The 27639-nt window shown below is 62.1% G+C and overlaps 1 protein-coding gene across 1 annotated transcript; it reads left to right on the top strand.

Moving 5' to 3' along the window:
- The first annotated feature begins 224 nt into the window (after nucleotides 1-224).
- Nucleotides 225-20321, top strand: GNAI2 (G protein subunit alpha i2). The gene is made up of 9 exons (XM_045807179.2): nucleotides 225-463; nucleotides 14150-14192; nucleotides 14461-14602; nucleotides 14777-14937; nucleotides 17300-17428; nucleotides 17773-17902; nucleotides 17982-18135; nucleotides 18466-18680; nucleotides 19305-20321. Exons 1-8 carry the CDS (start codon nucleotides 346-348, stop codon nucleotides 18654-18656), a joined length of 1068 nt encoding a protein of 355 aa, XP_045663135.1. The 5' UTR covers nucleotides 225-345; the 3' UTR covers nucleotides 18657-18680; nucleotides 19305-20321.
- Nucleotides 20322-27639: the final 7318 nt, after the last annotated feature.

Here is a 27639-nt window from a genome sequence, read left to right as displayed (position 1 = left end):
ATTCCTCGGCGTGGCTCCGCCTCCAGCCCCGGCCCGAGTCTGGGCTGAGCCTAACTTCTATTTCGCTCCGCCCTCGAGCCAATCGCCGGCCCTGGATCTCCTATGGCCCCGCCTTCGGGCCCGCCCCGGCCCAGTCCCGGGCCTGGCCTGCTCCGGCCCCACCCTCGGCCCGCCCCGCCGTCGGTGCGCGGCGGCCGGGAAGGCACCGCCCGCAGACGCTCTGCACTGCCGACCCGAGAGCTACCCGTAGAGGGCCGGCGGCGCGAGCGGAGTGGGTCGGGCGGGGCCGAGCCGGGCCGGGGGCCGTGTGGGGGCCGGGCGGCGGCCGGGCCGGCGGACGGCGGGATGGGCTGCACCGTGAGTGCCGAGGACAAGGCGGCGGCCGAGCGCTCCAAGATGATCGACAAGAACCTGCGGGAAGACGGCGAGAAGGCGGCGCGGGAGGTGAAGTTGCTGCTTTTGGGTGAGGCCGCGCCCTGCGCTGGGACCCCCGATTTCCCGCCCGAATCCCCAGACAAGGACTTGACCTCCAGCCTGAGGGCCTTGAACTCCCGGACTCAGCCTGGAACCCCCACACCTGGACTTGAACTCCCAGCCCCCGCCTGGTCAGGACACCCAAATAATGGCTCAAAACTCTGGGTTGGCCTAGACTTCTGATCCCTAACCCAGGCTCTAGGTTAGACCCTCAACACGTCGCAGACGCCAAACCCCCAGACCCAGAGCCCTGCTTGACCATCCACCCTTGCTGACCAACCTCACAGACCCTCAGAGCCCCTGCCTTGTCCTTCCATCCTTCCCTAGACTTTACTCAAAGCTCCAGAACCCCATTTGGCCCCCACCCTCAAGCACCACCTGTTTCCCCCACCTGCTCCCCTTGCTCCTATTGGGCATGAATATCCCTGGGGCCCCTGCCAGGTCCTCACCCACTCCCTCCTTCCCGCTCTGTGCCCCATCCCTACTCTGAACCCTGTATCCTCCACCTGTGCACCCTGACACCAAGGTACCTCTCAAGTGGAAGCTGTGATTGCTCATGAGCCCTCTCTCCAGCCGGAACCCCCAAACCTTTAGCGATCCTTGTTCCCTCCATCTGGCCCACCTGGTCCCTCTCTGCCCACTGTACTTCTCAGACCCCCTGCTCCTTCTCCCGAAGTCCTCTCCCACACCTCTGCCTACCTCAGATTCCCCCCACCCCGCCTGCCCCATGTGGGCTGGGCCGGGCTGGGAGGAGGGGGCCCAGACGGAGGGGCTGGACTGAGGCTCCACTGGTTGCGCTGGGGGAGGGAGCCAGGCCTCAAGCTTCCCGGGGAGATTCCGCCGGCTGGCTGTTTCCCAGTTTCTAAGCCCCATCTGGGCCGGTGAGGGGGGCGTCTGGGGAGTAGGAGGGAGTGTGAGCGTGGAGGAGTTGGGGTTGCGGCGCCTCCAAGGCCAGGGAAGATGGTGGCTGCTTGAGGGGTGGGGGGAAGTGGAAGTGGTGAGACAGCCGACATATTGCTGCCCCAGCGGGCGGGCCGAGGCGATGTGCTGACGGGTGCTGGTCTTCCCGCACCCTTTCTGGGCCCAAAGGCCAAGGACTTGGCCTCTGGGAGTGGGGGGACCTGTCAGATCGTGAGGCCCTGTGCAGGGAAAGTGGCGGACCAGCTAGATGAGGACTGGGGGCCAGCTGGAGTTGGGGGCCGTCTGAGGTGGACTTTGGCAAAGACTGGGGGCCTGGTAGTTGTCCCGGTCCAGCCTCCCACTGGGAGCAGGTGTGGTGCCTTGTGGCTGCCTGATTCGGGGGGCTTTGGGGGGAGGGGGAGGGATGCCCTTCCAGCAGCGCTGGAGGCTGGACGGTGGATGTGGGGGGGTGTGGCCCCTCAGTCTCAGAGCCGCGATGGGGTCCCCAGGCTGTGAAAAGCAGAGCTTTCCTTGCTGGGGGCCTGGCCGAGGGACAGCGTGTCTTCCATCCGAGCCCATCTGTTGACTGTCCCTGGGGGCCTGGCCTCAGGGGCACAGCCCAGAGGTTTCAAAATGGCATCCGTTCAGCCGCCGCTGCGGGTAGGAAGAGAAGGGGCGGGAAGGGGCGGCGGCCCAGCCTCCCGGGCTGTTTTGCGTTGGGCGCTTGCCTCTTCCTGTCTCCGCTGCGAGTGCGGCAGCACCAGTGAGTGGGTGTCGCCAAGGTGGAGGGCCCGTTGCTGATGCCCGCTGGGCCCGGGTAGGGTGCTTCCGGTACCGCTGTCTACTGGTGCCCACCCCGAGGCTGCTGGCCGGCCCCTTCCCAGGCCGCTGGGCTGAGATGTGCGACTGGGCCATAGGGCCGGGGTACAGAGGGCTCCTGGCCCTGTGTGTCCCAGCCTCGTTCCACTAGTCTTGCTCCTTGGAGCTCAGCTCAGGGTTTGGGCCTGGCAACCCCTCCCACACGGGGCTGGCAGCAAGCATGGGTGCAGGGTCTGGCTCAGCATTTTCTAGGCTGGGGAGTCCGTCTCAGCATTCTGCTCCTCTGGCCTTTGCTTCCTCTGTTGAATGGGCTTCCTGGGTTTGGGCCAGAGGAGTGCTGGGCCCAGGATGGGGAGAACAGGGGCCTCATGGAGGTTCCTGCTGGGGATAGTGGATGGGAGCTGAGACCCTGAAGAGGGTGTACCGCAAGGGGCTGAGACACCTACCTCTGCCTGAAATTGGGGACCCATGGCTGCCTGGGTAAGTGTCCTGGCTGGCCATTCCTCTCCCATCCAGGTACAGGGAGGTGTTGGGAGCCCAGCCGGGGCAGCTTCAGAGTGCTGGGCGCCTGTCCCACGTAGCGGGAAGAACTCTGTCCAGGCAACGGGACTCTTCGGTTGGGCAATTGCCAGCCTTCCCTTCCAGCCAGAACCACGCCTGCTGCCCCACCCGCATGCTGGCTCCTTGCCCTCCTGGGTAGCCCTGCTGGCGGCTGGGCACCGGGGGGCAGAGGCAGCTGTGGTACACACCAGTGAGAGTGTTTTTCCTGGTAGTTTGGTGGAGGGGGCAGAGCTGCTGATGCCAGCCCTACTTCAGGGACAGCCCCCACCGCCACCTAGTTCAACCTGACTGACTGACAATCCCCAGGTGGAATCTGGGGCCTTGGGCTGGGTACTTAAGAGAAAGGAGAAGCCAGAGTGTGTGTTTGGGGGATGTCTCTGATTTAGGATGGGCTTGTGTGGGCAGCCTACGGAGAAAGGAGAGACTGTCCCTCGTGGGTTCCATGAAAGCTGCAGGGTATAAATATGGCCCTTCTCCCTTGCCCCTGGGACTTTGCCTCTGCTCTGCTAGCTTGGCATGCGTTTCCCTTCTTTCCGTCTAACTCACTCCTACTTGATTGTTCTTCAAGACTCTGCTCCGGGACCACCTCCCAGGATCCTTCCTTGATAACTCCCCTTCACGGAGGCTGCCGAAACTCCTCCCCTGGCTCTTGGTGCTACTGCTTCCGCCATCAGAGCGTCATATTTGCCTGGGTGACTGCTGCCTACCTTGAGACTACAGGGGCAGGTTGTGTCCTATTCATTTCTGAGCCTTCTGGGCCAAGCGTAGAGCCCGACACCTATTGACTGCTGCTTGTCTGTTGAATGAAGGACGTGCTACGAGTCTGAACTCAGTCTTGGGGATAGGTGGGTAGATGGAGGAGTAAGATGGCAGTCACTGGACCTGACATATTGTGGGCAGGTGGCAAGGGCGCAGTGTTGGCCCAGTGACAGGGACTGTTGGGGGATAGCAGGAAGAAGTTCTTCAGACTGTTTCTTCCTCAACTCCCCACCTGCCCTGCTGGGTCCTCCAAGACAGCCCTCATTCCACCCCGTGCAGAACTCTTGCTGACGAGTCCGTAGCCTGTCACAGGGCGGAGCACGCAGTAGGGCCTCCAGCCATTCCTAGGATAGTGGTGTGGCATGCTTCCTTTCAGCTCGGGCAGTTTGGGGACTGCCACAGGCCTGCTGTCTTCACCGCTCCAGGAGAGTCTGTCTATCTCTCAAGGCTGGGATGGCCCCCCAGCCCGGGGACTCAGGCCAGAGCAATGTTGCAGGAGTTCTTGGCCTGGCCAGTGCAGGGACTGCACATACAAGGGCTCAATTAGGTTTACCAAAAGAAAAAGAAGCGAGTTTTGTGGTCTCTGTCCTGTCTGTGTGTCTAACAAATGGCCTGGCATACAGTAGGTGCCAATTAAGCATGTATGGAAAGAATGACGCTATAGAGCACATCCATGAACAGGGATAAGTAATTCTGGGCCTGTTGCTTGGCACTTGGTCTAGCCGGAGAAGGGGTAGCCTGGGATCCGCATCAGCTGGGTAATGGGAAGAGACTGAATGGAGTGTGTGAGGGGGGCAGTCCTCTGAGTGGCTTTGAAAAATGAGCAGCATTTGCTAGGGGTAGGTATGGGGCAGAGGGACCAACTCAACGAGGGCGGCTGGAAGGCCTGGCCTGGGGGAGGAGGGCTCACCTCTTTGGACTAGCTCTTGGGGTCACACAGACGTAGGTGCCAATCCCAGCTCCACCTAGTGCACTCGGTGAGAAACGCAGCGACAGGTGAAATCCTGTAGGTGTTCTGTTCCCCATCCGTAACCTGGGAACAGGGCGCCTGCCTGCAGCCACAGGTGTTGTGGGGACAGTGCCCCAAAGCCTGGAGGTGAGAAAACAAGTGAGAAAGCCCCTCCTGGCTCCTACTGAGTTGAGAGTTTGGTGGGGAGGGCTCTCCCCAGCCTACAGGCTGCCTGGCCCTGGTATGGAGGCTCTGGGGAACCCCCTCCCTTGCCCTCCGGCAGCTGCTCGCAGCAAATAAAGACACCGAGGTGCGTAGACAATTGGTGCCAGCTGGAGTGACAGACTGTCCTGGGGACCATAAGCCCAACCTCTGGGGACTGAGCGGCCTTCCTGGGGGCCTAAGGTTGGCGGTGTGGCTGCGCCCTAGGCACCAGGTGGGCTGGTACCCAGACCGGCCTCCAGCCTCCCAGTTCTCCCCACAGCCTCTGAGGTCCCGGCTGGAGCTCATTAGCACTTGAATGGGGGGCGGGGTAGCTTGGGCCTCCAGTCTCTCCTTCCCACCCCTCCCCCAGGCTGGGCGAGGCTTTGTCTTCCCGAGCAGCGGCCCTGGAGCTCCCACGCTGGGAAGTGAGCTAGGGTCCAAGCCACTTCTGACCCCCGGTGCTGTGTCCTGCCCAGTCCCACTGGGCTCAGCCCCTGCCCCTAGTGCTGGTGCAGCCAGCAGGAGGGACCTCTAGACAGGAGTGGGACTGGGTCCTTCAGGGGATACCCTGAGCCAGGAGACTGAGTGAATCGGGGTGGCTTTGCGAAGAAAGTGAGGCTGGCACTCAGCTGAGGGCATCCCGGGAGGGTGGGGGTGGAGAACCCCAGGCAGAGCAGAGCAGGTGGCAAGGAGAGAGGGAGTGAGCGGTCTCCAGAGCTGGAGGTGGAAGTCAAGCCAGCTGGGGAGCACAGGCTTCCATGCCATGCCCCGAGGCAGCACCAGGCCACCCACTGTGCTGAGTTGGAGCCTAGGCTGCCAGATGAGGGCTGGCATGGTGAGGGACCCCTGCAGGCCTGGGCGGCCTGTCGGGGGTTGGCCCTGGGCTGGCCTGAGCTGCAGGGTCACTGGGTAGCATCATTGGTGTCCTAGGCCTGCAAACAGTTGCCCAGCGAGTGACAGCAGGTACAGGTGGGGCCTGATCCCATCCCAGGGAGGTCACTAAGCCTCCAGCATTGCAGGGGCTGGCACTTGGGGTGGCTTGGGCCACAGGTGGGCACAGCAGTCTCTCTTGGTTTCTGTCTCTAAGCCACCCATTCGTTTGGCAGGAATGGGATGGAAGATGCTCTGTCCGCATAAGCTTTGTCCACTTAGGGAGCCGGGCCTCGCCCCATCACACCCCCCACAGAGGATGAGGTGGTTTGACCTGGAGCCTGAGTGCTGCCTCCCCAAAACCGCTTTGTGCTCTGGGAGGCAGCTCTGGGCAGATGGGGGCAGGGCCCAGGCCAGCATTTGTCCTGTCTTCACAATATCTTTCTTGGGACAGGAGTCGCAATCTAGAAGTACACTGAGGGGGGAGGGGTCATCAGGTTCTGACTAGGCTACAGCTCATGGGCCCAGACGAGGACAGAGGTCTAAGCCCTATGAAGGTGGCCCTGGTACCTCAGGCAGGGCTCTCAGGCAGCCAGCCCCTCTCTCAGCCGCAGGGTGGGACCCCTCCAGCCTGGAGCTCCTGTTCTTACTAAACCCCAACCCCATCCTCATCCTCACCCCAGTGCTGCTGCTTGGCGCTGTGTTCATCTTGGTGGTTTGGGAGGAATAATCTTCTTGGAATCACCAAACAGTTGCTGGGTCGGGTTGGGTCACGGTGTTGGCCTTCTGCGCACATTTCCAAGGCTCGGCAGCGAGTGCCAGGTCAGTTTGAAACAAAGCCTGAAGGTGGGATCGTCTAAAGCTTGTTGAGAAGCTTATTGAGAAGGTCTGGAGGATTCTGGGGTGCAAGGCTGCTCAGCCTCAAAATAGGCAGGGGGGGTGTCGATGGCAGCACCCACGGTGCCGTGGACGGGAGGAGGGGCAGTGAAGTCTGCATGGCAGGGCTGGGCCTCTCGGGGAAGTGGTGTCCACACCGGAGGAAAAGGAGGAAGCAGCTGGAGGAGGAGGAGCCCAAAAGAGGAAGAAGCTAGAGGGCTGCTCCTGTTCTGTGCCGGGGTGGGGGTGTGAGCCCTCTCAACTGGGGGATCTGGAAGGTGAACCCCACCTGCTCAGGCTCATCTCTATATAGCCCCGAGGGCCACTGCTGGTAGTCACTAGGTTGGCGTCATTCCAGGCAACTCTGTCCCTGTCCCACCTCAGCAGCTACTGGGCCCAGGATCTCAGAAAAGGTGGTGCGTTTGAGAAGGATTCCAGGCCCCTCCTTCGACCACAGGAAGTGGTGGCTGGGAGAGGGACCGCGGCAGGGTGGGGGGGGGCAGCTAGCAGGAAAGCCAAGGGCTGCTCTTATATTCCCGAGCGGCCATTGCCCTGCAAAGCCGGAAGGCCGGCTACAGGCCGAGATGAATGCCCGGAAATGGAGCAGCAGCCCTGGGATTAGCTCACTCTGGGTTTCCCCTGCCCGGGAGTGGACAGAGGGGCCCTTAGTCCAGCCTAAGGATTCCCCTCTGCTACTACTACCCGCTGGGCCTGGGGGTACCATCACTGGGCCTCAGTTTCCCCTCGGTGATAATAGCAGCTGTCTCTGATTGGGCTGTGAGTATTAGGTAGGACTGGACTCTTCAGGGTCTCATCATATTTAACCCTGTGAATCTGGGACTGACATTATGTCCATTTCACTGGTGGGGAAACAGGCTCGGGACTATTACGTGACTTACCCAGTATGTGGAGACACCACCGTGCGACCACATAGTGCCTGAGCACCTGTCCACAACTACCTGTGTCCGTCGGGAGTCTGTGCCCAACTGGCAAGAGTTGGTCAGTCAGGACGAGAGGCAGATGTTGTGGGTCCACGGGTTTTCTACTTATGCTTGGCGACCTGTCTCTGGGGGGCCCCAATTCCTCTTTTAGGAGATTCTTTCAATCCGCCTGCCCTGGAGGTTGGGGACCCAAGAGTCTGTTCGTGAATCTTTTTCCTGTTCAAAGCCAGAAGTCTGCTGTGTGGCCGTGGGGTGACTTTACCCCAGTGCAGCTGCCCATCTTCCCTCCCATCCCGTGTTCCGTCACAGAAGGGACTGAGGCCATAGTTCGGCCACTGAGTACTTCACTTGTCTCCTAACATTATGCTCGTTCCTCCCATAACCCCTGGGCTCAGGTGGACTGAGAGGAGGCCTGAGGAAGGGTCAGAGGCTGTCAAAGTCCAGGGTGGGGGCCCCTGAGGCTGGGAGTTGTCCAGATGAGAAGGGAAGAGCTTTCCCGCAGAGGGCTCGCACTAAGCAAAGGCTGTGGTGGGCTGCCTGCAGTGCCGTGTGGCAGCCGAATGTGTCCGCAGCGGGCTGGCGACAGCAGGGTGGGTGAGGAGGCCGTCCCTCATGCGCCTTAGCCTGTGAACCCGAGCTGTGTGGCCTTGCCTTCCCTCACGGAGGTTCCTGGGCGTTCTGCTCTGTGTTATCAGGCCAGGCCGTGGGGGCTGAGGAGCTTGAGAGAGGCTTTAGGACAGCTAACGAGGATGCTTCAAGGGCCTGCTGGGCCATGAGGCCACACACAAAGCAGAGAACTTGCATCTTCATGGCTACTCAAGACCTTGGGTCCCAGAAAGCCCACTCCCTTGCCTTCTTCACTGTGTGACCTCAGGCTGTCCTTTTCCCGCTCTGTGCCCGGCGCTGGGACGTGTGACATCATGATTCTCAGCAAGGCCTCATGGCTTGTGGGCACAGAGACAAGCTGTGTGCTTAGGCTGGATCTCGGGGCAGTTTGGGGTGAGTGTGAGGATCTGAGGGAGGCCGCTCAGGGCAGGCCTTGAGTTTACCATACTCCCTGGGGGGTACATTTCATAGATGGGAACACTGAGGCCTGAGGGCTGGGCATCTCACGGAGGGCCCACCATAGCAAACCCGAAGAGAGGTTGGTGGGGGGGACTCAGATTCTTGGAAAACAGCAAAGGCATTCCTGCAACAAAGAAGCATCCAGGAAGAGGAGGATGTCAAATGGCCTGGCTCCTTGGGTGACCTGGGCCAGGTCCAGCATCTCCTGGCTCCTGTAGAAGGTGAGACCTGTAGCCTAAGGGCCTCCTTTCCAAGCTGGCCTGCCTTACCCGGTGCCTCTGTTTCCCTCTGTCCGATGGGCAGGGCCCCACTACAGGCGACACAGCCCTGTCCCGGAAAGCCCTCTCCGCATCTGGGAGGCCCCGAGGCCGCTCCCTTACACAGAGAGCTCTGACTTGGGAGTAATAGGCCGGATCTTGGTTGCTAATGCTTCTCTGGTGGGGGCATCATGAAGGCATGGAAGCCACTGGAGGCCGCCCAAGTGGCAGAGACTGGAGAGAGGGAGTTTCCAGGTTTATTAGGGCATCTGGGGAAGGCAAGGCCACACTTGTGGGTGGGAATGTCGCAGCCCTCATCCAAGACTCAAGTCCCTGCCCCTCACAGTGCCAGACCCTTACGGAGAGCCTTGGAGGGAGTGAGGGGACCGAAGAATAGCACCTGGAGGAAGGAAGAGACGCCAGGGGCGGGGCTTGGAGGGCCTTTGTCTGGCAGACCCCTCCCCCTCCCCGTCTCTCCCTTTTCCATTGTTCCCCTGTGTGCGGGGGGTCTCCGCCGGCGGAGGGCCTCCCAGGCCTGGGAGAGGGCGTTGAGTGAGGGTCCAGGCACTTCCCCCAGCTGCCCCTAGCCTAGGCTGCTTTTCAGAAGCAAAGGCTCCCCAGCACTGCCCAGCCCCCACCTCTTCCGCCGTCTCTGGCTGCCGGGCTCCCCCTGGCGGTAGCGCGGCCTGGGACCCTGAGGCTGTAGGGGAGGGGCCAGAGCGAAGGGGCCCGGAACCACTGGCTGGGCCAGAGACGTGGCACCTTCCTGGGATGAGAGTGGGAGGTGGTGCCCAGGCAGCCTTTGGGGTAGGCTTCCCAAGGTTCACCCCCACCTTCTCCCTGTGCCCCACTAGGGCCGGCTGGGGGGTGGCCGTGGAGGCGGGCCTGGTACTGTGGGTTTGAGCTGGGCTGCAGCCCAAGTCTACCCTGTGGTCCCAGCCCTGCTGCTTATGAGAATCTCTGCCCTCGGGCCGCCACGTCAGCTGGCTGCTCTCCCTAGCCCCATGTGTTCCAGGGGAGCCCACCAGCACCGGAGCCTCTGCGCAGCGTTCCGAGCATGGAGGCAGGGAGCAGTGACTGCGGCAAGGCTCCGGGATGGGAAGGAGGCTCCAGCTATGGAGGAGTCCTGGCTGATGTGGAGGGGGAGTGACAGACTCACAGCCAGAAGCCCAGACAGGCCCAAGTGGCTCTGACTGATGCCCCACGGTCCCCAAGTCCCAGCAGGGAGCGGCGGTGCGGAGCCAGCCTGTGAGCCACTGGTCATTGCCCGCCACCGTGCCTGTGTCTGAAAGCCTCAGAAACTCTCCTTCTGATGAGATGGCCGCAGCAGGCCACTCTGCAGGTTGTGGTTACAGTGACCTATGCAGTATGGTTATTGTAGGCAGCAGGAAATGAAAGGTTTGGGGACATCTGTGATCCTCCTTAGAGTAGAAACATAGTGATAACTTTTATCTGAGTGTTCACCGTGTGCTGGGTGCTATGCGAAGCGCTTTGTGCCTAATCCTCCCCTCCCTCTTGGAGGAGAGAATGGTGGTGTCCGGTGTCACAGATGGGGTGCCAGAGCAAGGGCATGAAGGGGGTGAGGTCCTTGGAGACATCAGGAAGGATCAGGGTGGGCACCAGAGCTGTGGGAGGTCTGGACCTCCCTCTGGGAGAGGATCTGAGAGTGAGAGACAGGCCAGCTGGCCACTTGAGGCCTGACAGCCTCTGCAGAAGGGAAACTGAGGCCAGAGAGGACAACAGCAGCATGTCAGGGCCTCCCAGCAGGGCAAAGCCTTGTCCGGGACGTAGAGGGTCCAAGATTGACAGACAGCAGTGACCCGATGCTGGGGCTGGAAGTCGGTATTAGGCGACAGGACCAGAGGGCCATGTCTCTGCTGCAGCTCTCTGCTGCAGTGGCCCCGCTGGCCTGGTTCGGGCAGGTGGAGCTGTGCCGTCTCCCTTCCCCCACCCGGTGCCTCCTCCCTCGGTCGGGGCGCAGCGCTCCCAGAGTGCAAGCAGATGTGCTAATGCGGAGCAGCCGCTGTCGCCAGCATATCGTGGCAGTTACTGCCTGCCTGCTGGGGGCCCAGCAGCTGTGCCCTGGGGCAAGGGCTGCGAGGTTTCTTCTTGGTGGGAAGAGGTATGGCCCAAAGGGAACACCAAAGCCATCCTAGGGAGCCTCTGTGGGCCCCTCTGATCTCACCCAGCTGGAGAAGGGAGTGCCTGGTGGGGTCCTCTGTGGGCAGGAGACTCCTGCCACCTCCTATCGCAAGCCCCTCGGCAGCAGTCCGGGGCCAGCCAGTGAAGCCCCCTCCTCTGAGGGACAGTTGCAGGGCTGGGTGGGAGGAACTGGGTCCCCAGGATCAGCAGGGTACAAGCAAACTCTGAGCCCAGTACTAGCTTATCTGTTAGGGGAGCACTGTCAGGCCCTGATGAGATAGGGCCCCGGGGGAGGGGGGCAGAGGGGAGGAGGGAGGCTGGGACCCACAGCTCCTGGGGCACCTGGCCCTACCTGTTGCACCGTCTCATCACCTCTGCCCCTGCTCCCTGGTCTGCTTACTGTGGCTGCTCCTGGGCCATGCCTCTGCTTCTGTCCCTGTGTTCTCCGCAGTTTCCTGCCTGGCCACCAGTACCACACCCTCGTCCTGCCACTCACTCCTTCCTGCTTGAATCACAGCTGCTGGGAGGACAGAGAGAATGCCCTGAGTCCAGGGATGGGGGCTCCCTGATTTTGATTTGTCCACCTGTCGAATGGGGGTGGAGAATGTCCTCCTAACCCTCGAAATGGGACAGGAAGGGAGCCTGAGGCTCAAAGGGGATAGGAAAGTGGACCCCCAGTTGGCTGGGGCAGGAACAAGTATCCTGGCTCCGGCCTGGTCACCGAGGTACTGCCCACCTCTGTGCCTGCCGGGTCTGCTGTGCTAGGGAAATCAGATGCAAAGCAAGCGTGTGCTGTTACCCTGTCTCTGGGCAGGGCCCCGGACGCCACACCACTTTACCGAGGGAGTGGTCAAAAGGCCAGACAGGGAAACTGGTGCCTCGGGTGGACACACTCAAGAGCGGACACCTCACCAAAGTCCCCGGTGTCCTGTGGTCTGGACAGCTGCCCACTCTGAGTCTAGGTCTGCCTGGCTGGGACCGGCATGGTTGGTCTAACCCATCACTTCACGTCCTTGGCCTTGTTCCCCCACTGGGCCCCCAGTACTGGCTGAGACACCTGATTCCTGAGTCCTCCTGAATCTGCCCCAGGATGTGCTTCCTTCCTCCTGGTGGGAGCAAGTGGCAATGGGGGAAGGACAGCCAGGAGGTCACCTGGCCCCTGCGGTTCGCCTGTCCAGTGCTGCCCTCCCTGACCCTGGAGGATGGGCCTCCGTGATTGGGCATCTCTCAGCCTTCCTAGGCCCTCTCCCCATGTCTCCACTCAGCAGGTGTGGGGTGTAGGTGTGGGGAACCCTGGCTGTTCCTCTGCCGTGCACAGCCCAGTGCAGAAGCGGGAGCACTGCCATTTGACCAAGCCCGTGTCCGGGGGAATGCCCCGGGACGAGTGCTTCTAGTGCACAGGGGCTGAACTGATAGAGGGGCTCGCTGCCTCAGCACCACCCCCCAGCCTGCCCAGAGCCTGAACATTTGCCCCCCATCTCCCCCCACTAGCTCCCTATCCTGGGAAGCAGGCCTGGGACAGTCAGAAGCCCAGTGATCCCTGGCAGCTGGTGCCATTTATGAGGAGAGCCCAGACCCTTCTTCTCGGGGAGGCCACTGGGTTGTGGACCTACCCAGGCCTGCCCCTGTGAGGGCCGCAGCTGTGCCTCAGTTTCCCCGGGTAAAATGTGGATCTGGGGTGGGAGGTAGGGCAAGTGGAGGTGGGCAGGGGCCTTGGCGGGGACAAGGTGGGGGTGTTCTCCTACTGTCTGGAGGGCACAGCAGAGATTCGAAGCACCGTCTGCTCAGGAAGGCAGGGAGCGAACCCAGTGACAGGTGCAGTCGGGGCCTGAGGACAGTGTGGCCCAGCTGCAGTACAGGGCTCTCAGGGCAGCTCTAGGCCAGCAAGGTGGGCCAGGCACAGAGGGGATTATGACCGTGTGACAGCAGCCTCTCTGTGTTTCCTCATTTGCTCGGTGAGATTGCTGGGAGATGAAATTTCTTAGTTGGCGTGGTAGGCGTCCAATAGCATCTGACCCATAGAGGGCACCGTTTGTGCCTTTGCTGGTATGATTCTTGCTGACACTGTTCTTGCTGCTCACGTTAGTGTGTGTTAGCCCCTCGTCTGAGGTTGTCTTGACCTACCCTGAGGGATGTGGGAGCCAGAGTCCCCAGGTGTAGCCTCCCCACAGACCCCACCATGTACCCCGCTGAGCTGCTCAGAGGGACCGACCTGCCACGTTGATCAAGAGGGTTGGGACACATGGAAATGGGGCATGGGGCATGTGTGCCCAGCAGAGAACACTGTGTGGGCAAAGGCCTGGTGTTGGCAAGAGGCAGGGCCTGGCAGGTGCAGGTGTGACTGGCAGTGATGGGGAAGGAGCAGAGGGAACAGTCTGGGCGAGCCCTGGGAGGGAAAGCTGGCCCCACTGAGATGTGTTCTACTTGGAGTTTAGGACAGTGAAAGGAGGAGATGAGGTCCTGCCCCCACCCCGCTACCCCCCAGCCAGGGAGTTGGGGCAGCCCTCCTGGTTTTCACACTTCCCTGCAGACTCCCTGGGGAATGTGGGTTTCTGGGCTGCACCCCTCAAGGTCTGGCTTTGTGTGTCTAGGATGGGACGTGGGAATCTGCTTTTTTCTTCCTTCAAAAACAAAACAAAACAAGAACTACCCTCCCAGGGCCTCCTGCAGCACGTGAGCCGCATTTTGAGAAAAGCTGGGCAGGCCAGGCGCTATCCTGTGCGTCTCTCTGCCCATCTGAATCCTGGCCGCACAGTCTTGGGCCAGGACTACTTTTCTGAGCCTCAGCGTCCTTGTCTGTAAAATGGGAACAGAAACAGTATGTTTGTGGGACGCATATGACAGTCATGGGAAAGAGTACTAGCAAATCCCTCCGTGCTGGCCAAAGAGAATACAGAATGGGCGTCTGCCAGCCTCGGAAGCATAGTGCATCAGTCCAGGGGTGTGTGCGTGTGAGACTGCGTGTGTCGGTCATGCCGTGTGTCTCCCAAGTCCTGGGCTCCATCTGCTGAGGGTGGATTTGGGCCGTGCCTGGGAGGCAGGAGTATGACACTGTGCCCCAGCCCAGGCCCCTTGGCGGCTCAGAATGTGAGGAGAAGAGGGACTACTGCCCTGCGGGAGTGTGCGGGGCTCCTTCCTGCCAGCTGTGCCAGGCGCATGTTGCCGAGCCCGCGCGTGATAACAACAGGGAGACTCCTGAGGGCTGGCCTTGTCTCCGACTGAAGCCCCTGAGCTCAGTCGGCAGCTGGGGGGAAGCCACGGTGGGCCCCTGGTTGCTTGTCTGTGTAGCCCCGCTGAGGCTGCTCCCTGACCGCCTGTGCCCTCTGTTCCAGGTGCTGGGGAGTCAGGGAAGAGCACCATTGTCAAGCAGATGAAGTAAGTGCCGTGTGCGAGACGCAGCTGCCAAACCCTGATTTCCCGTCTTCTTCCTCTGGGTCTCTGCTGGCCCCCCCCCCCGCGCCCCCCAGTAATGGCCCAGCCATTTCCAGGACCTTGTCAGAGACAGTCGTCCATCCTCAGGTCCCAGGGGGTCGGGGGAAGTTTCCTGCTCTCTGTAGTAGGTCCTGCAGGCCCCAGCAGCCCCAGGAGGCCGTGCGTGGTCCTCGTGCCCTCTGGGCCCTAACTCCTGACCCCTGGCCGCCAGGATCATCCACGAGGACGGCTACTCAGAGGAGGAGTGCCGGCAGTACCGGGCGGTCGTCTACAGCAACACCATCCAGTCCATCATGGCCATTGTCAAAGCCATGGGCAATCTGCAGATTGACTTTGCCGACCCCTCCCGAGCGGTATGTCCTCCTCTCGACCCCCGCCTGCCTCTCTAAAGGTCTCGGCAAACCTTGCCCTGGGGAACCTGGGAATACCCAAGCCCGGGCCCCATCCTGGAGGCTTCCCTTCCTCGGCCAGGTAGGGTGGGGGTGTGCTCCTGTGACTGGCTGACCCCCCCCCCCCACCGTGCCCAGGATGACGCCCGGCAGCTGTTTGCCCTGTCCTGCACTGCCGAGGAGCAAGGCGTGCTCCCCGAGGACCTGTCTGGTGTCATCCGGAGGCTCTGGGCTGACCATGGTGTGCAGGCCTGCTTTGGCCGCTCTCGGGAGTACCAGCTCAATGACTCCGCGGCCTAGTGAGTACCCCACGGCGCTGGGCGGGGTGAGGGGGGCTCTGGACCGCAGGTGGGAGTGGAGGGCTTGAGCCTTCAGGAAGACACCACTGGTCTCTGAGACTGCGTGTGTCGGTGTGCGATGACTGTCGACCAAGGCCCTGATGATTTTTACCTTGACGTGGGGGGCTTGGTATTGAAAGCCAGGAGGAAGGACAGGCAGGGCTGCTGTCCCTCAGGGCCAATGGAGTCTAATCTGTCCTTAGACATAATAGTTCTAAAGGACATTTGCTGCCACCTGTGCCAGGCCCTGGGCAAAGCTTGAGGGACCCAGGGATGAGTGGAGCAGCCTCCCACGCCAAGCAGTGACTACCTGCGGTGTCAGTGTCATGGTGGGAGTGGGGGCAGGTCCGGAGGAGGGACCGCCTCAGCCAAGTTCTGAGCAAGAGATGGGCCGGGGAGGAATAGGACAGGTTCACAGGCGGGGGCACAGCATGTAACAGGGTCCTGGAGGGAGCAGTGCTGGCTACAGAGGATGTTCAGACTGGCTGGAGAAGAAGACAAGGGGAAGAGACTGGGAGGGGCCAGGTCTGTGTGCAGGTTAGAACCCAAGACGCGGCTGGGGGATCGAGGGGGTTCCAGGAATTGTCCAGAGGCCCAGCCCACTGGGTCATGCTCTGAACTCCTTCCCTGAGCTGCCTACCACGTGCCAGGCCTGGTGCAGAGGGCTGAGCACCCATGGAGAACAGGACAGGTTGGTGGACAGTGCTGATGGCTGTGCGGCTGTGGGGAATGTGCACAGCCTTTTTGGACAAGGCCACCCAAAGAGGCAGCTGTCCCTGTGCTCATACCTGGCCCCTCCCACCTCTGCTTAAGCCAGCCCCCCTGCCGCACCTTTCCCTCCCGCTGCCCATCCAGTCCTGAGCCTGCCCAGAGAGGGGCTGGACCAGGGCGAGGGTGGTTGGGAGGCGGGCCCTGCCTGGCCCTGAGCCCTGAGCCCTGAGCCCTGCCCCAATCACATGGACTGACTCCCTCTCCTAGCAGTGGCCTGAATGCCCTTGTGAGTGCCCCCCACAGGAGCTGCAGAATCACAGTGGGGACCTTGGGACCTCAGTGCGCCCCCACCCCCCAGAGTCACAGAGGCTCAGCGCCAGCAGAGCTTACAGGTCCTAGAGGCAGGCAGGGCTGGGCCCTCCCAACCGCTACCACCTCAGTGGTATGGTTTACCACCCAGAATGTCCAGAACGTTCAAGGAGGTGGGGATCAGGCCATCTTCCAGGCCAACCCCCCCCCTCCATCATCATGCCGTTCCCCATTCCCCAGACATTGAGCATCTGCTGGTCTGGGTGTGGGGATTAGGCAGCGACACAGGTCCTGCTCTCCCAGGCAGGTTTAGGCCATGACAAGTTCACCCCGAGTGAGGGAGTGGATTGGAACACTACAGGGAACAGGAGGACCCCACCCCCTCTTCACAGCAGGCCTTCAAGGCTGCTGGCGGCCAGTGGGTCCCTGTGGTGAGTCCTGCTGGGGAGAAGGGAGAGGCTGGTGTGGAACCCACCAGGAGGCCTCTAGGCGGGAGCTTCTCAGTTGGCGACAGGGTGCAGTAAGCAGGTCACAGCACATGCGTCATGGGCCCTCGTGGTCCTTCCTGTTTTTCTGTTCTGTCCCTGTGTCTCTGAGGTCATTTCCCGCTGGCCCCAGCAGGCCTGGGCCAGGAGTGAGACCTCGGCACTGGGCAGCGGCTCGGAGGGCCCAGTCCCCAGGGCGCAGCAAGGATATTGAGGCAGACGGCAGAGTCAGTCCGCGGGCCTGGCAGGGGCAGTGTTGATACTAATCAAGGGAGCTGGTAATGAGGAGCCCCTGGGACTCCTGCCAAACAGGTGTCTGTGCCCTCCCCCCGAGGAGCCCAAATTTTATTAGGCACTGGGCAAAGAGCCCACTGAGCCTGGCAGGCCCCGACCTGTCCGGCCCCACATCGAGGGGCATGCCGGGCCGCTCCGCAGTGGGTGCCGTGATTGTGTCAGTTAGCATCCCGTATCCCTCCCTGAAGGACTCATTTGCCCCCTCCCACCCTCCTCAGTTTGCAGCTCCACCAGCCTGGATCCTGTCCGAGGCAGGCCTGGCTCAGACCTGGGTGCTGGGGCTTGGCTGGCCAGGCCCAGAGCTGCACCTCCTCCAGCCTGTTCCCCAGGCAGGAGGCGAGGGATGCTGGTCCAGTTTTTCCTCATCTGAGCAATGACTGTAGTGAAGGCAAGGGTTGAAGAAGCAAGGGCTCTTCTGAGAAATGAGGGGAGGAGAGGGATGGGGGGCCTGGGTCAGCTGGCCCAGGGTCCAGGTAAAGAGGCCTCAGGCCGGCCCCCACTGACGCACCTGCCCCCGCCTCTAGCTACCTGAATGACCTGGAGCGCATCGCACAGAGTGACTACATCCCCACACAGCAGGACGTGCTACGGACCCGTGTGAAGACCACGGGCATCGTGGAGACGCACTTCACCTTCAAGGACCTACACTTCAAGTGAGCCGGCGTGTGGGCGGGGTGGAAGGGCAGGACTTGCAAGTCTTTGGGGCGACAGATGGGGGGCAGGGACCCTCACTCCAAGGCCCACTGGTGGCGATGCTGGGCAGGAGGGGCCGTTGCAGGAGTTCCGAGCCCCGCTCTGGGGCTTCTCGAGGCTGCGTGGTTGCCAGTGGCTCACCTGCCCTGCTGCCCAGAACCAGGCCTAAGGCACACGGGTGTGGGGGTTTCCGTGAAGACAGCTGCCCCCCTCTGAGCAGGCGTCTGTCCTCAGCCAACCTGGGAAACGGGGACCCTCTCTGGGAACTGCCTTTCCTGGAGCTAAGGCGACCCCGTGTCTGCAGGATGTTTGATGTGGGTGGTCAGCGGTCTGAGCGGAAGAAGTGGATCCACTGCTTCGAGGGTGTCACAGCCATCATCTTCTGCGTGGCCTTGAGCGCCTATGACCTGGTGCTAGCTGAGGACGAGGAGATGGTGAGAGGCCGAGAGGCCGCTGGGGAGGTGTGGGGGCGGGGGGCAGGGGCAGGCGCTGACCGCGCTGTCCTGCCCCCAGAACCGCATGCATGAGAGCATGAAGCTGTTTGACAGTATCTGCAACAACAAGTGGTTCACAGACACGTCCATCATCCTCTTCCTCAACAAGAAGGACCTGTTTGAGGAGAAGATCACACACAGCCCCCTGACCATCTGCTTCCCTGAGTACACAGGTGTGGGGACTGGGCCTCTGGGGAGGAGCTGGTGGTGACCGAGTGGTACACAGGCGCCCCCCGCTGGACAGAAGGGGAACTGCAGGACACTCATGCAGGAGCTGGTGCCTCACTTAGGCTGACGGACTTGTGCCTGCACACAGGGCACGTGCCCCTTACATGTGCACAGTCAGGAGTCCCTCTGTATACACTCAGGCACGCATGTACACGCACATCGTCACCCTTTGCACATGGGTGCATATGTTACGTGCTTGTCTGTCCACGTGCACAGAACCTTGTTCGTGCCTGTCGTGAGGGTGGCACGGATCCTCACCATCTTGTGTCCCGCAGGGGCCAACAAGTACGACGAGGCGGCCAGCTACATCCAGAGCAAGTTTGAGGACCTGAACAAGCGCAAGGATACCAAGGAGATCTACACGCACTTCACATGCGCCACCGACACCAAGAACGTGCAGTTCGTGTTTGATGCCGTCACCGACGTCATCATCAAGAACAACCTGAAGGACTGCGGCCTCTTCTGAGGGGCGGCGGGGCCTGGCAGGACGGTGAGCTGTGGGTGGAACAGAACGGAGCCATCGAGCCCAGAGAAGGGGCTGGTGGGGGCCAGGGAGGGCCAGAGTGGGGGTGGGAAGCCTGGGAGCACAGGGGGGTAGGTCAGCGGGACGACGGAATGAGGGGCACCAGCGTGCAGATAGGCCTGGCAGTGGTCCAGACAGCAGAAGCCCCCGGCAGTGCACCTGGGGAGAACGGAAGGGCTGTCCTGAACTCCCTTGGAGAAAGCTCACGTCCTCACCGCCACCCCCGCCCCCACCCCAAGCCACTGGCCTGGCCTGAAGGAGGCTGGCTGACAGAGGGCCCAGTCACCTGACACTCAGTGTGACTGGCTGTGTGCTCAGCCCTACAGTTTTTCCCTCAGGCCTGTCTGAGGGTCCTGGGCTGATGCTGGCCCCAGCGGCCCTGGGGGAGATGGGGAAGATTCCGCCAATGCTATAGACTATAGACTCCCCTCCCTCACATAACCCAGCCACAGACACTGGCTCCTGGGCGGCCACTGTGTCCCTGGTAACAGGTGGATGAGAAAAAGGAGAGTGTCATTGTCTAGGGAGGTGGGAGGAGAGGCACACCCTGGTTATCCCCCAACCCATGCCCTGACTGTCCCCCACCTCCAGGGCCACCGCCGACTCTGCTCCCCCCAGCTCCTGAGGAAGATGGGGGCAAGAGGACCACGCTCCCTGCCTGCCCTCCTCCCCCCCGGCTGCTTTTCCCCTTTCCTCTCTCTGTTCTTGGCTCCCCTGTCCCCTCCCTCAGTTCCAGAGACTCGGGGGAGGGGGGAGGAACTGCCACAGGCCTCCCGGTTTGAAGCCAGCCCTTGTCCGAGGTGCCGGAAATGGCCGCAGTACCCCCTTCCCGGGCATCTGTTCTGGTTTTAACCATTGTCTTATTCTGTGATGGGGGAGGGGAGCACATGCTGAGTCTCCCAAGGCCTGTGTCTGGAGGGGCACTCGCTTCTCCAGCCTGGGACCCCTGGCTTCGCTCAACGGCAGCCCCTGACCCAGCCCAAGTCCAGATGTTTACAGGGAGCCTCCTGCCCATCCCACCCCTCCAGCCGCTTGGAGGCCCCAAAGGAAAAAGCACAAGAAGCGTGAGACGCCACCATTCCTGGAGACTACAGTCCACCTGCTCATTCTGGTAGCTTTTTAAAAAAATGAAAGTAAAGGAAAAAAAAAAAGACAAAACTGCAAACCTAGAAAACTTTTTAGAGAAAAACTATTTAAAACTGTCAGATCCTGACCAGCGCCCGCCTAGCCCCCTTCAGGTGATTCCGTGCCTTGAGTGTGTCTGCGTGTTTACACCCATCCCTCCGCTGGCTGCCCCCCCCCCCCCGCCATGGGCGGCACTCCTGCCCTGCCCTCCACAGAATTGGGTTCCAAGGGCTTTTCCAGACAACTGCCAACGTCACTGAGGGCCCCGTCGGAGTGGGCGTCGGAGTGGGCCCTGGCTCCATTAACCTAAATGTAGCTCTTTAGCGCTAACCTCGGAACCGCAGCTGCCTGCTGAGGGCCACGCCCCTCCTGCCCTTGTCCCAGGCCCGGGTCCTTCAGCGTGGAACACTTCCTTGCTTTTTTCACATGTTTTATGGAATTGTTCACCTGGTTTGAAATAATAAAACGTAGAAAGAAAAAATACCAAGTACTGCTCGGTCCTCTTCTGTCCTGGGGCCAGAGACCCCCAGACTAAGCTGTGCCAAGGGGATAGTGACCCGAACCGGCATCCTCATTTGCGGCAGGGCCCTGGCTGCTCTGCTCGCCACGTCCTCCTCAGGTCCACTGCTCGGCACCTCAGTTTTCCCACTTACTGGGGCCGGGACGCGCCGCCCTGTCCTCCCGGCAGCCTTGGCGGTGTGGCCGTCTTTAAGCCTCGCTGCGGCAACCGGGCAGATTGCTCCAGGGGCTGTTGCTCGAAGGGGTTCTTCTCTACTGGGAGCGGGAGAGGTGTCCAGTGAGTAGTGCAGGAGGAGAACGTGACTTCTGACCTCCCGCGCCCAAGGCTCAGAGCCGGGGAGTTGCGGAGCCCCTCGTCCACCCTCCCTTCTCCCAGTCTGAGGTGTTGCTCAGATCCCTGCGCAGGACTGGGCTTCTTGGGGTTGACGGGACAAAGTTGGGGACAGTAGGGGCCTGAGGCATGTTCAGAAGGGTCTCTGCCCCAGAGGTCCCCCTCCAAACCAGGAGGGACAGGCAGGTGGCTATAATTCAGTGTGTACCGTAGCCATAGGCCAAGTGGTCCTGAAAGGCGGCAGGGCTCTGGGTGCACTGGGACGAGGCCCCTATACGGGAAGTGCACGCACGTCGCTGGAGAAGACAACGGCAGATGACAAGGCGGCAGATGACAAGGCGGCGCGGGGCGGGGGGGGGGGGGGCGCGGGTGCCTGTGGGATGAGCCCTGAGCGCCGGGCAAGGCGCCTGGATTTTGTCCCGGGGCCAGCGGCTGGCGGGGACAGCAGGCAGCTGAGCCTACGGAAAAGGCTCGGCTGGGCGGGGCTCGGAGGGGGCGAGCTCCCCCCGCCGCCTTCAGCCGCCAGGGGGCGCCGCAGTCCGTGCCCGGCCCCGCCGGGCTGGTCACGGACGCTGACGTCAGCGGGTCCTGCGGAGGCCGCGGGGCACAAAGGCAGCTTTGTGGGGCAGCGACTGCTTCGCGCCCGCGGCGGGACAAAGCGGCCTGGGTCGGGGTCGGCGCCGCGGAGGCGGGGAAGGCGGAGGGTAGGAGGGTGGGGGCCGGGCACCCGGGACCCCGCCTACGTACACCTGCCAGTCCCCGCGCCGCCTCAGGGCCCCGAGTATTTGGCAAGAGATGAGAGGCCGTGGCCGCCCGATCGGAAGGAGATCGACGCCCCCCAGCCTCCGTTGCCGCCGGAGTACCTGGGGCCTTTCCTGCTACCGCTGCCTCCGAGACTGAGGGCTGAGGGCAGGCTGACAAGGAGAACAGGATCCCGCGCGCAACCCAGGATCCCTGCCTTCCTTCCTTCGTCGGCCAGGCCTGGACCCTGCCGAGGCCCAGATACGCGGGCGGGCGGGGCGGGAGCTCCGGGGGCCGTGAAGCCCGCCCCGCAGGAAGCCGTGCCGGAGATGGTTACTTCCTTCCCTCCTGAGGGGAACCCCGCACAGAGGGACCATTGAGGGGCCGGTGTTGTCTGCCAGACGCACCCAGTGCCTCTCTCCCTGGGTGGGCCCTGCAGGATTCTGGCCAGGATCCCCTTGCACCCAGTTTGCAGCGGGTCTGGGTGGGGTCCTGGCAAGCAAGGCTTCCCTGGGTGCAGACAGCTCGGCCCCCACCTGCCTTCAGCCTTCCTACCCCTGCTCTGATTCGGAGGGCATAAGGCCCCATTGTCCTAGCACTGGCGGGGGCGGCCTTTCAATTCTTCCTTGTCTTTGGCAGTTGGGAAATTCCCAGCCTTGGGGGGCAGCTGGGAATGGCGGGGGTTGGGAGGTGGTGGCATCCCAGGTGTCCTGCACCCCAAAGGAAGGGACTCCATGCGGTTGATTCCTGGGGATCCCCTACTGCCTGGAGCTTTCCAGGGCCCTCCCTCATCCCTGGGAGCAGCAGAGTGAGGGCAGCCCGAAATTCAGTGCTCCCTGGCCCTGTGTACCCTGGAGCGCTCCCAGCTTAAGAAGGCCCATCTTTCTGGCCCCACCCATGGGCAGCTGCAGCTCTGAGGCCTGGGACCTTTAGACCGGCAGAGCTAGGGAAAGGACCCAGGCTCCTGCTTCCAGACTAAGCATGTGGGTCCCAGTGTGAAGTGGGCTGTCGCCAGCTGGTGGGGACCTCCATGAGGCTGACCCACCTCTCAGAGGGCCCAGCCCACCCCAAATAGTTGCTCAGGCTACTGATGTGGTGGCAGCCTTGGTATTTTGAACCCACATCTGCAGGGCGGGGAAACAGCTGGGAAGAGAGACAAGCTCTGAGAGCCAGAGGGCTTAGGAGGGCAGGATCTAGGGAGACCCTGTGGAGAGCAGCCAGGTGGGCAGTCACTCCCCAGCTCAGGGCCCACCCCGGCCCGGCCCGGCCCCACAACAGGTGGGTGGAGGCCAAGATTCAAGGTGCAGAATGGGGAGGGTCCCCATGAGATCTGGGACCTCTGAGGCTGCAGGTGCTGCCAAGGCCTGGAAGAACACCTCACCATGTTCCTGGGCAGTCCCATGGTTCCTTCTGATGTCAGGAAAACCTCCTACTCCCCACCCACCCAGAGAGCCCCAAATCATCCTGCCAAGACCCATCCCAGACCCAGAATGCCAGGCCAGCCGGGACACTGGAGAACACAAGCCCTGACTCTAGCCCCCTGGCCTGTGGCATGGCCAGCCAAGTCCTAGCTGCCCTGGGAGTCAGGGAGAGGGCAGGGGCAGGATTGTAGCTTCTCTTGGCTGACTTCTGGGTTCAGGCTCACTCCCATACAACTGAGCCCAATCTTCGCGTCTATTGCCCTGAAAAGAGATCCTGGGGGCCCACATCCCTGCCATGGGGCTACACATTTCCCTAACGCCTCCTGGACACCCAGAGGGAAAGCCAGCCCCCATCACACATCCAAGGAGGGCATCAGGCCAGGTGGGGTATGTGTGCAGCTATGTGACAGCGAGTGTGTCCATACCCGCCATCCACTCAGCTCCTCGGTTAGTAGGCGATGGGCATCAGGGTCCAAACAGGCAGGGGACAACACCATGGATCACTTTCTTCTCCCTGTCTTGGTTTCTCCCCTTGCATGAAATAAGCCCCACAGGTGATCTTATTTAGTAGAAAAATCAGTTTGATAGCCCTTCCCATTGACTCTGCTTTCCAACCTCATTGTGGGTGGAGAGAGTCAAGGCTTGAGGGGCTGGTGCAGGGTCAAGGAGGGACTTGAGGTGTCCGTTGTCCATCAGTCTCCCATCCCCCCCCCACCCCCGCCCCCTGAGACTCAGCAGGCCCAGGAGGATGGAAGGGATTCCTGCAGGCGTTCTCTCTTCTCCCTCCCTGTTCCGGTCCTCTGCTGGGTCCCGGAGGACCCCAGTGAGGATAGACACTGGGGGACCCAGAGCCCTGCAGAGAGGCTTGAACCTGGGTGTTCTAGGCATCTGGGGTTTCACGGAGGAAGAGGCACTGGGAGAGGTGGGTACTGAATGGTGAAGAAGAGAGCCTACCAGGCGGCAAAGGGGAAGGCCTAAAGGGTGGAGGACACAGCCCAAAGCGAAGTCCTGGCAAAGAAAGAGCTGCTGCCTCCCTTAAACTGGGTGCCCAGAGCACTGGCAGGGCTGGCTAAGGCTGAGCTTGGGAAGGCCCCCCCCCCAGCTCCAGCGAGCTGTCTGAGGTGGGGGGGGGACTGCAGAGGGGAGGCATTGGGAGGAGAAAGACCACAGGGGCATAGCCTGGGGTTAGGGTGAAGGGGGTCAGCCGGCACTGCTGGGGGGAGGAGGCGGGGCCTCCTAACCAACCGGGCCGAAAGGTCTCCCTGAGATCAGGCCTCCCGGAGAAGGGATGGGCGCTTGGGCCCTGCCAGGGCTAGGTTGGAGACTTGAAGACTGAGGAGTCCCCTGGGGTGGGGGAGGGACGGAGGTCCAGGTGGAGGCTGGAGGCCGTAATTGTGCTGGGGGCTGTGGCGGGGGTGGGGGTGGGGGGGACAGAAGAGCCAAGCCCCAGGAGCCCTGGTGAAGCTAGGCTGAAAGAGGCAGTGTGAAGGGTCCGCCTGGAGGCCCAGGATGCCCAGTGGGGAGGAGGCGCCAAGAGCGGACACCTGTGCTCCCCCACCCTGCACCCAGCTGTGACCGCAGGGCAGTTGAGGAGAGATCTGAGAGGTTCAGTGTCTCCCTAGGGACACACAGCTGGTGAGCAGCAGTCACGATTCCACCCTGCCCCTCCCAGCCTACTAAGGGGGTTGATCCCTGGGGCAGGTTCGCCCCCCACCCCAGCATCCAGAGGCCCCCAACCTGCACTCCGGGGCAGCTGTCCCCAAGCCGATTAAGAGAAGGTCGCATTTATGTTAATATATGTTAATAAGTATGGAGTGCTACCCCAGTCTCCTTTGGCTGCATTCCTGGCACCCCCTCTCACACTACCCTCGGCTGTGGAGGAGGGGAGAGGGAAGCCCCACCCCACCCCCGCCCTATCCACCCCCCCATCCACCCTCCCCCACCCCCGCACCGCCCCTGCTGGGCAATGAAGAAAACAGGAGCGAGAGGAGAGCTGTGATGTGGCTGGTGGGGGGGGCTCCCCCATCCCAGAGGGGCTGACCTCAGCCCAGGAGGAATGTGCAGGAGGCGGAGGGCTGGGGCGGAGCGCGTGGGGGCAGGGCCACAGCCAGAGGCCCAGGGTTCCTGGCGGCCCCTCCCTCGGCCCCTCCACCTCAGCACTGACATGGCCCTCAGAAGGGAAAGGAAACAGGCAAGGAAGGGAAGAGCTGATCTTTCCAAAAAGGTGGGCCAGGGGTCCCCCCCGGGAGCGTGGATTCCAGACTGGGGGCGAGTGGGGGAAGGGCCCGAACACCATTTCCCAGATCTCCCCCCGCCCCCGCCCCGGGTGGGTAGTAGATTGTTACGGAAGTCAGGCCTCAAGTCAGGATTCCCCGGGCCCATTCCTGCCCCCCAGCCCACGCCCACCCAAAGCCTAAGTCCTCAGGGTAGCAAGTCCTAGTACCCACGTGGCCAGAACTAGGAAAGGTTGTGATGTTGGAGCCACCAGTCTTGATTGCTAAAGCAGGTGTGAGTGGGGAGCCAAGCCTGAGCCAGGGCAGGCTGGGCACTGGGGAGGGTTGACACTAGCCTTCCTCAGATGCATGTCCTACCCCAGCCACACCACCCAGGGTCCAGGCACAGGGCAGGCCTGGCTGGTGATGAGGGGTCAGGAGGCAGGTGTAGGATTTGACACAACAATTCAGTTATCTCCAGAAGGGAAAACCAAGGCCTTGGAAGGCTGTGGCACTGACAGGCAGCATCGGGGCAAGATCCAGGGAGGCCTTTGCCTGTGGATACCCTGGCAAAGAGTAGAGGCCAGGAGCCTGAGGTGGCCTTTTGGGCAGGGGTGCAGGCAGGAGTAGGGACCCCAGCTGCCTTCCTGGGTTTGCTCCATTCTGTCAAGACTCAAGCTCAGGCTGCCTGATTCCAGAACCCTAGAGACTCCCAAAGTGCAGTGTAACCCACAGCCAATGACGCTGCTCCTGGAGGGCTGCCTCCATGAGGTCCCCACCCAGGGTCTGGCATACACTCGGACCTGTGGCTGAGGAGCAGAGAGACCTTGTGGGGACAGGGACAACTTGGGCTCCCACCCCTGCAGATCTTGCTTCCTGCCCCAGGGAAGAGGACTCATCTAGGGCAAGGAAAGCGACACACAGGGCTCAGGTGGGCAAGGGACAGCCCCAAGATGCTGGAAAGATGGGGGGGGTGTCCTAGTCCGGCTTTTCAGTATGGAGGCGGGGCTGGGAGGGAGTGAAACAGAGACGGGGACCCTGAGCCCGAAGAACTGAAAGCAGTGGGGGCAGGTAGGGGGCATCGTGGGGGTGGGTGGGGACCTCAAATGCACTTGCTGATCTTGGCTGCTAGGGTGGAAATTGTAAACAGCCGAAGAATTTTGTTTGCTTGTGTGGGGCCAGGGGAAGCTGCCCAGCTCCAAGGCAGAAGCTGGGAGGAGAACGAGGCTGCATCGCTCAACTCCGAGAGCTCAGGCTGGGGCGCATCCCTCCACTCCCCCTCCCGAAGGCCCCTGGTCCTCCCCTGCCCCCTCCCTTCCTCTGCCAGCCAGTCCGGCAGGCTGATCCAGGAACACTAGGGTCCTGAGACTCAGGAAAGCAGGGCACAGCCCCACCCTGGCTGGGCACAGACCCTGCTGCTCCGGGAGTGCTGAGGGGACAGGGCCCACGGCCCTCGAAGCCCACAGCCTCCCTCACTGACCACTGAGGAGCTGCTGATCAGCCTTGGGGAGGCTGCAGGAGAATGCCTTTTGGGGGGATTGATGGGTGAAAGCCCAACCTCAAGCCCTGTCACGTTCGCCCTGTAGACCCGAGGGCCCCATTCAGCCATGGTCAACATTCGGCCCTTCCAGAGTAGACCCCTAGCAGAACGAATAGGGTCAGGGTCGTCCGTCCACCAGACTCAGCTTCAGGCCAAGACCCCAGACCCTTCCCAGCGGAGGCCCCAAGGCCCTGTCCTGAGTCCTGGAGGTCACACAGAATGCCCCTCACCTCCCAGCAGAGATGTGGGACCGCCTATCAGGAGGGGGTCTCTGGATGGACCTATACCCTGCGGCGCGCAAGGGAAACATGTGGGCCTCTGGCATCTGCTGACTGCCCTGCCTGGCCCTCTCCAGCCCTCCTCTCCCGCCCCAACTGCTGCCATCGCAGCCCCTGCCAGCCAGGTGGCCGAAGCACTCAGCGGCCCAAGTGGTGAGGAAGGGCTGCGGCAGCGGGGCGGGGCGGGGGGGGGGCATCAGACCTCCAGCTGAGAGCCTCTTCCCCGGCCCTGCAACCCTCCCCTGCCAGCTGAGGCCCTCACTACCTGCCTCCAGCTCTCCAGCTGTGTAGGGACAGGTGAGGAACAGCCCCCTGGACCTGCGGGTCCTTCTGCCCGCTTCACAGAGCCGTCAGGGGCTGGGGGGGCGGGGGGGGCTAGGGCTTCTTCCTCCTTCGCCTTGACTGGCAGTCCTGCTTCTGGACCGGACTGCTGTTGGGCCCGCCCTATTGCCCTGAGGCCTGACAGGGGAGGGGTCGCCCCTCCCTTGTGCCCGCTCCACTCTGGCCCGGCCACCAACTCCGCTGGCCCGGGCTGCCTGCCTGGTCACCCGATCCGCCCCGTAAACTTGACGGCGCGTGGGGCGGCGGCCGGCTTGGTGGAGGCGGGGGCTGCTCCTTAAAGGAGCCGTCAGAGGGTGCCCTGCGGTCCCCAGGCTTCTCCCCTTCTCCGGGGCTAGCCGGCGCTGGGGTGGAGAGGCGCTGCCGCCGGAGTTCTGGTGGAGTGTGGGAAGGCAGCCAGTGTTTTGTGGCATCGCAGA

This window comes from Ursus americanus, chromosome 14 (assembly GCF_024610735.1).
Source record: "Ursus americanus isolate L20-20 chromosome 14, mUrsAme1.1.p, whole genome shotgun sequence".
Taxonomy (NCBI): domain Eukaryota; kingdom Metazoa; phylum Chordata; class Mammalia; order Carnivora; family Ursidae; genus Ursus; species Ursus americanus.
Note: the sequence above shows the minus strand (reverse complement) of the source record. Positions and strands in the feature narration are given on the sequence as shown.

Excerpts from the sequence above, each read along its gene's own strand:
- GNAI2 (XM_045807179.2), top strand. The coding sequence starts at position 346 with ATGGGCTGCACCGTGAGTGCCGAGGACAAGGCGGCGGCCGAGCGCTCC. Across the intron at positions 17,903-17,981 it reads TAGCTGAGGACGAGGAGATG|AACCGCATGCATGAGAGCAT; the intron begins GTGAGAGGCCGA and ends TCCTGCCCCCAG. Across the intron at positions 18,136-18,465 it reads CTGCTTCCCTGAGTACACAG|GGGCCAACAAGTACGACGAG; the intron begins GTGTGGGGACTG and ends TGTGTCCCGCAG.